The sequence below is a fragment of the Rosa chinensis genome, chromosome 4 (genome assembly GCF_002994745.2).
Source record: "Rosa chinensis cultivar Old Blush chromosome 4, RchiOBHm-V2, whole genome shotgun sequence".
In the NCBI taxonomy this organism is placed as follows: Eukaryota; Viridiplantae; Streptophyta; class Magnoliopsida; order Rosales; family Rosaceae; genus Rosa; species Rosa chinensis.
This window is the reverse complement of record NC_037091.1, coordinates 61582979-61591545: the sequence shown is the minus strand read 5'-3', so window position 1 is coordinate 61591545 and position 8567 is coordinate 61582979. Positions and strand designations below refer to the sequence as shown.

General features: G+C 39.0%; 1 protein-coding gene across 1 annotated transcript; it reads right to left on the bottom strand.

The window, feature by feature from the left end:
* Nucleotides 1-6066: 6066 nt before the first annotated feature.
* On the bottom strand, nt 6067-8076 carry LOC112197945 (vesicle transport v-SNARE 12). The gene is made up of 5 exons (XM_024338923.2): nt 7790-8076; nt 7576-7634; nt 7296-7484; nt 6567-6737; nt 6067-6357 (listed from the first exon to the last, which is right to left on the bottom strand). Exons 1-5 carry the CDS (start codon nt 7884-7886, stop codon nt 6205-6207), a joined length of 669 nt encoding a protein of 222 aa, XP_024194691.1. The 5' UTR covers nt 7887-8076; the 3' UTR covers nt 6067-6204.
* Between the last annotated feature and the right edge of the window lie 491 nt (nt 8077-8567).

The following is an 8567-nucleotide window of genomic DNA, read 5'->3' as shown; positions in this document are numbered from 1 at the left end:
ATGCTGCACTCCTAGCACAGATTATATGTTTAAGGGCTCACCACCCTGATCACCATATCAAGTCTATAAGGCTTGATAACGCTGGAGAGTTTACATCAAAAGCATTTGATGAATATTGCATGTCTATTGGGATCGATAGAGATCATCCTGTACCCCATGTGCATACACAAAATTTTCTCGTAGAAACCACCATCCAAAGGCTATAGATGGTGGCTAGGGCATTGGTTATGCGCACCAACCTGCCTATATCTGCATGGGGTTATGCAATATTGCATACAGCTTTACTTATTCGTTTCAGACCCACTGCTAGCCAACCATTTGCTACATACTAGTTGGTAACTGGATATGAGCCTGACATTTCAAACTTACGCATATTTGGTTGCGCAGTATATATGCTTGTTGCGCCCCTACAACGCACCAAAATGGATCCTCAGAGACGATTAAGTATTTATGTTGGATACGAATTCCCAACAATTATCCGCTACTTTAAACCCTTGACAGGCGATCTCTTTACCGCTAGATTTGCGGATTGTCACTTTAATGAGACAGTCTTCCCGTCGTTAGGGGGAGATAGGAAAAATGATTTTCCAAGGGAACGATAGGAATTGTCATGGTTTGTCCCCACTCTGTCTCATTTTGATCCCCGCACTTCACAAAGTAAAAGTGAAGTGAAAAAAATAATCGATCTTCAGAACGTAGCAGATTCGATGCCTGATGCGTTTACTGATATCGCAAAAGTGATGAGATCACATATACCAACTGCAAATGTGTCTGCAAGGTTAGAAGTCTCAAACAAGGGGCACGGTGCTGCAGATAAAGGCATTGCAACTACACTTAATGAGGTGTGGTTGAGGTTGTGGCTCCTCAAAGGAAGATGGGGAGGCCACTTGGTTCGATTGACACTCACACAAGGAAGAAGAGGGCGAGTAAGGCACAAACCGATCAATTAATCATCAATGTAGAGAATCTCTCTCATGAGATTATCTCTGATTACAGTTATGTCCATGAATCAATACTGGAGGACGCTCTGATATTTGAAATGATTCCAGAGAACAAAGAAATCTCAATGAATTATGAGAGTGCGTATGAGTTGATAGAAAGATCTTCTATACACATTGATAATGTATTTGCATACACTGTTGCTCAAGAAATTATAGAGCACGATGATATCGAATCACGTTTTGTTGCAGAATGTTAACAAAGAGCAGATTGGCCTAAATGGAAAGAAGCAATCCAGGCATAATTAGATTCTCTGACAAGAAACAGGTATTTGGTCCGGTAGTGCTAACCCTACTAAGTGTAAAGCCTGTAGGACATAAATGGGTCTTTGTCAGAAAGCGTAATAAGAATAATGAAGTCCTGAGGTACAAGGCTCGCCTTGTGGCGTAAGGTTTCTCACAATGCCTTGGAACTGACTACGAGGAGACATACTCTCCGGTAATGGACGTTATAACGTTCCTCTACTTAGTTAGCTTGGTAGTTTCCGGAGGATTGGAAATGCAGCTCATGGATGTGGTTACTGCATATCTTTATGGGGATCTAGATTCAGAGATATATATGAAAGTGTCTGATGGCCTTACATTACCAAAATCAAGTGACTCTAAACCATAGAGTGCGTTTGCAATTAAGTTGAAACACTCACTTTACGGATTGCAACAATCCGAGTGGATGTGATATACCCGTCTAAGTGACTACTTGATTGGGAAGGTATATAAGAACGATGAATTATGCCCCTGCGTATTCATAAAGAAAACAAGTTCCGGATTTGCAATTGTAGCTATATATGTCGATGATATGAACATAATAGGTACTCTTAATGAAATAAGAGAAACCGCGAGCTACTTGAAATCCAAATTTGAGATGAAGGATCTTGGGAAAACTCGATTCTATCTAGGCTTTGAACTAGAACACCGAGTTTGTAGAATATTAATCCACCAGTTTGTGTATGTCCAAAAGTCAGTCGATTTAACATAGACAAAGCGCATCCTGCTAGCACTCCCATGATCGGTCGAAGTTTGGATGCAAGTAAATATCTATTTCGTCTAAAGGAAGATGACGAAGAGGTGTTAGGAGCTGAAATTCCTTATCTAAGTGCAATAGGCGCATTATTATACTTAGCCCAATGTACTCGACCAAACATTGCATTCTCAGTGAACTTGTTAGCTAGATTTAGCTCAGCGCCAACACAACGTCACTGAAATGGTATCAAGAACATTTTTCGATACCTAAAAGGAACCATTGACTTGGAACTATTCTTTCCCTACAGAGAGACAAGAGGGACAGCAGATGGAACTGCAATCCTTAAAGGAAATATTGATGGCAAAAGCACCACTCACTACATCGAAACGCTAAATGACGTTTTGGTTGGTTTTGCTGATGTTGGGTACCTCTCTGACCCACATAAAGGTCGTTCCCAAACTGGTTATGTATTTACCATTGGGAACACGGCGATATCTTGGAGATTAACCAAGCAAACCTTTGTGGCTACCTCCTCGAACCACTCAAGATCATTGCTCTATATGAGGCGGTTCGTGAGTGTATATGGTTAAGAGCTATCATTACACATATTCGAGGGACTAGTGGTTTTAGTTCTACCACTGAAGAGCCTATTTGCATTTATGAAGATAATGTAGCTTGCATCGAACAGATGAAGTTAGGTTATATCAAGGGTGATAACACAAAACACACATTGCCAAAGTTTTTCTACAATCAGCAACAACAGGCCCTCCTCAAGATTCAAGTGAATCAAGTAAGGTCTGAGGAGAATGTGGCAGATTTGTTCACCAAATCATTGCCTAAGGCCATATTTCAGAAACATGTGAAAAGCATAGGAATGTGAAGACTTTCCAAGCTCTCTTGATTAATGTAAGGATCAGGGGGAGGTGTAGACGTCAGGGGGAGTCTAACACACACATGTCATCCTCAAATGTAAAAGGTGCGTTGTGCTCTTTTCCTTCAGATAAGGTGTATTTTTTGTCCCACAGGGTTTTTATTGTTACTTGGCAAGATTTTTAGTGAGGCAACAACTCATGCACCATTTCGTCTTTGACTTGGCACAAGGGGGAGTGTTAAAGGAAAAACATATTATGTGTCTTCGTCAAAGCGACTGACAAAGAGAGAATCAAGGAATCAGCGATTACCATTAATCAACACAATTACGGATCAATCAGCATTTAATGTCATCTTTATAATTGATATTTCCGTTGTAATTCTCTCCCTATATAAAGGGACTATGAAATGAAATGAGTAAATCAATTCCAATTCTCAATTTACTTTTACGCTAATTAAATTTTAGGAAAATTGCACAAGTGGTTCTTAGTTTAGACTCAAGTTTCAATTTGGTCCTCAAATCAACGTAATATACATTAAGGTCCTAGTATTTTATACACTCCACTATTCATCATTTCAAGGATCTTTAACACTCCCACATTAGACCAGTGTCGTAGCTACAGTAAATGACCCTTCTCAGTTTTTGAAATTAGAGCATGATTGGCTGATATATACACAATTGCATACATATCTTATATTTAATACCATGTTTGACCCTTCTGAGTTCTGACATAAAGACAAAAAATTGTTTTTAAATGCTTTGACCCATTCACCCACAAGTTTTGACGGATTCCATGATAGTCTAGGTTTTTAATATACTTAATTAGTCCTATATATACACACACTTTATTCATACCTCAATAGTTAAGGTAATTAATTAATGAATAATCATGTAGTTCTATATCTATATAAATTTAGGTACATACACTTTGTTTTTGTCTCCTGTTCGTTCTCTCTACGCCGTTTTCTCTTGCATTTTTTTTTCTCTCTCTTCTTCTTCTCCTTCTCAGTGAAACAGCAAATTGTCTTTAAAATTATGAAAGCCTTTTTGAAGAAATGTCATAAAAGAAAAGCGTGTTTGTTTAGTATTATTATTTAAATTATGACCCTCCTAATTAAGATTTCTGGCTACGCCACTGCATTAGACCACTGTTCATCTTGGTGAGGAGTGAAGAGTGTGTTAAAAAATAAGTGTGAATCTCACTCCCCAATGAGTTTTGAATGTTACTATTAGTCTAGCTTTTAGTTGTAAGAGCTTGAAATTTTTGTTAGTAGGTAGTGTCGTAGTGGGCATATGACAATTTGATCACATTGGCCTCCATTGTTAGAGAATCATTTCATTGTATCCGAAGATAACAATATGAATAATTGTAAAATGTGTGTGGCTGCAATAAATTAAATTAATCAAATTAGTGAATATATAGCCGATGGAATTAGAAATATTGTATGAAGTGAAATACCTTTCTGGTGTAAAGTTGCTATAAGACGGTGAAATGAAATTATTATTAAAAGTTAATTAATGAAAATCATACGATAAACAACAAATATAATGTATCTTTTCTCTTTGGACTGATCGTATGGGAGGTTCTAATCGATTACTAGGCTCTAAGGATCTTTCTCTATATTGATCATGTTTCTGTGGGCTAGTTTATTTTATGCCTTCAGCTGTGGGTTGCGGTACCCAGCCGAGGCCATAATTTTGACGAAGCCAGCCGTTTCGCTTGGGCGAGTGGCGAAGTAAATACCCGTCATGCAGCTTCCACCAGCAGTGGTGGTTCTTTTCGACACAGTCGTACTCCGGCAGCAATGGCTGGAACAACCCATTCCAGGTACCGTCTTCCAAATATACTAGGCACCTGTACTTTGGGTCAACGAACCACCCCCCACATGTCTTCAACTCCGCAATGCCGTTGGAATTAGATTCCGCAGTGACCTTCAACTCCAGGGTGACCGCTAACGAGTTCATAGCCTCACACTCAACTCTGAAGCTATTGTAATTATTTGGGTGCGCATTTCTGAAGTCTTGCTCGAACTCTTGTTGGACGGTGGTTTTGTACTCCTGGGCACCGAGGCAACTCCACGAGCTTTCTACAGATATGGGGAATGATAAGAAGAGGGAGAAGCTGATCGTACAAATCAGATAGTAATTAACTAAATGAAAATGATCACCACCCATATTTTATTTTCTGATGAACAAATTTGTGGCCGAGGACTTGAAATTTATAAGATAACTGTGCTTTTGTGAGATCATAACTGAGATATGAAATTACGAACCTCGATCGTTAATTTGCTTAACGTAAACCTAGGTGTTAAGAGATGCATAACAGTCCACTGATTATTGGTTACTTTACAAACTGAGTGTTTTTCGTTGTACGTGTTTCATAAATTGGGAGCGAAGTTAGTGAAACCATGCATGCAAATCATCTCGATCAACATGTATTAAACCCTAAATAGGAAACCGCAATTCAAGTATGCAAAGAAAAAGAAAGGAGAACACCTTGAACACTGAATAGGCGGATCCCAGTTGAAGTTACCCGATTCATCTTTCTATACTCGAACAAAAAGTATAGCTTTGGCCAAGAACTGCAGTAATTAGCGAATTGATTATGAGTTACACTAACCTATGCAGTTTTGTAACGAATCCAAATGTCATTAAGGGGTGAATACCGAAGTCCGTAGTCCTGTACAGTTTCCAAACACAATGTCTGACCTTTGCACAATCGAAATCGGGACTAAAACCTAAAAACTGGTTATGCCAAGTGCCGAGCTCCCCACGACACTCGTATGAAGGATCCCAAACAGTCTCCCGCAAAAGGTTACTGGAACTCTGGAAGTCTATGTCAAAATAAATTTGACGAGGCTCGAGCAACGACAACTCAAAAGAAACTTCTCCGCAGTACGATTCCGTTTGAAATCTTCGTCAAAATGTATTTCAAAGGTCAAATTGTAGTTGTTGGGCGCCAAGGCATTCCAATGAGCTTTCTGAAATGGCCGGGAAGAGAATGAACAAGATTTTTTTGAGCAAACAAATCACGAAATTAATGTGGCCGACTGACGAGCCACTCATGATCTTGATCAAAGGTACTGCTGGGTTTGAATATCAATGGGGAGAGCCCAAATCTTCATTTGCGTAGAGCGGGTTCAGTAACACTTTTGGTTTCGTGTTTACTATATTTAGTAAACTGTTTGTGGTGTTTAAGAAAATCAAGCATAGATACAAATAATGGAGATGTATAGTTCGCTGAAAAATCAAGCATATTCAATGGGAAATATGGTAAGAATTTGATTCACACAAGCATAATTCACTGGACAACAAGCATAGTTACAAATAATGGAGATGTATGACCTGTACCGTAGAGGGTAATCAGGAGTCCATTAACGAGAGAGCTTAAAATACATAACAAATAGGATTGCAACAACAAGGGCTCCAATGACTGAGCCGATGATCCATTTATGCTTGGTCATCCTCCGTGACATGGAAGTTAAGACTTTTTTACTTTTGTCGATGGCATCATCTACCCCGTGAAGCTGCAAAAGAAAAAAGAAGAGAAAAAAACAATAATGAATTCACTAGTATTGCAGCCACTTGGTCCATATATATGTTGGGTTTCTGGCTCCTTGTGAAGGAAGCTAAGGATTGAATCTGGCATTGGATATGTGAATGAATGGTACTAAAACAATTCAAGTCCAAGTGACAATCAAACTCTAGGACAAAGATGATCAAATAGCTAACATACTTTCTTATGGGAATGTAGGAGAGTTTCACGCTGTTGATGCAAATCTTGGAGAATGGAGACACCAAGCTCTTCGGTCTCCATTATGGTTCTTCTGCTCTCAGTAATTCTGTCACTTGACTGATTTAATCTCTCAACTGACATTGCTACTCTCTCTCTTTGATCAGAAGAAACCTGTTTTGTTGTACAGAAATCACCGACAAAGTTTATTTCATTATAACAAAGATAAACAAAATGAAGGACATAAGATAAAGATTACAACAGATAAACATAGACACTTATCATAAAGCATACATGATCATAGAACACAAGAAGAATCATGAATTCAAACTTGGTTGCCAATTTGATCATAGCTTAAGTTTTATGCACAGCAACTATTGTGATACTCTCTCAATGGGGCAAGAACTGTATGTATATGCAGGGACCAAGGCTTTTATAAACAGAAAGTCCCTCCTACAAAGCAGACTGAGTAAAATTCTAATTGAACCTCTACTACAAAGTTCATTTCCTTTTAGGCTTACTTAATACACAAGTTATTAGGTCTCTTTAACCACAAACATCTCATAAACTTTCAAGGTGACGAGATTAAGGAGTCTCAATGTAATTCTAACTGGGAATTCAAACTTGCATCACATCATGTCAAACACGTACAAATGCACACAACTCCTTCAATCAAATACTAGTAGAGAAAATTCACACTGGTAATGTAGTGATCCAGAGGTCCAGACATACCGCGTGCATATCCGCCATCCCAGACTCCAAAAGCTCATCACGAGCTATCTCATTAGCATTAGGTGATGTGATTCTTTTGATCTCCCTCTTCAACTTATTGAGATCAGATTTGTACTCCCTCAACTTTGCAAGCAGCACCGCCTTTGCCCCCGGCTGCAAGCTTCTTGCTTCCAGGTCCATTTTCCGAATCTGAAAACAATCAAATCAACATCACCTCATTCACAAACAAGCACATTTTGCAATCAAAACCAAAAGAAGCGAAATTTAGAAGTCGTATTACCAAACCATCAGCATCATCCAATCCAGCTCTAATCTCAGAAAACCTCTGCTGCTTCTGCCCTGCAATAACCACAAAAACCCTAATTTACATTAAATCCCCAAAATTCCTTCAGCTACAATCTCCCATCTTACTAATCACAGCAGTAAAAAACGGCAATTAAGAACACGACAAGCTGAAATTGAAGACGATCAGTGACTCAGCAACTGAAAATTACCTTGGTCGGGAAGAAGAGCGGCGGCGTTACATTTCCGGGAGAGGTTGGCGGAGAGCTCACAGTACTGACGTTCGTAGCCTTCGAAGACCTCACTCATCTCTGTGGCTCAGAAATCGATGCAATCGGAATCGGAGGTCCGCGACGATCTCCGAGGGATCGGTTGTTGTTGTTGGAGCTCGGAGGACGCAGACTGGAGAACAAAAGTCTTCTGCTTTTCTCTTCGTTTGACGGTGAAACGACGTGAGGTAGATTTCAAGTTAGTAACCCAGGTCCTTTTTGGTCCTAGACAAAAATTCCGCATATATATCCTTGCTAAACCGGTGCGTTTTGGATAGTTGACTGCATTGTTCTTTTCGTTTTCTTGCTCGGGAAGATTGAACACAAGCTCCAAAGTTGAGGATTTGAATCCTAGTCTTTCTTTTCATATAGGTAGGTTTTTCTCATTCATGTATTTCGTTAGAGCATCTCTAACACATTGATAATCGATTCTCTATTAAAAAAATGAATAACGATATTTCTTGCTTGATATATGATTTGTGACCTCCTCGGCTCCTACAAAATCCAAATTGAAGATGTTTACTTAGATGTTGTCTACCTATACTGTTTTAATTACTCAGTTCAACTCATGCAATAGAATTCATTGCGAGCATTTTGATGCTTAATTAGCTTTATACAATCATATTGCAGCTGATCAGGTCAAATGTGTTTTTGCATATCTTCCCTTTCTTCGCCAACATGATCCTAAATCTGATCCTCTATAATTCCTTCTACTGCATTG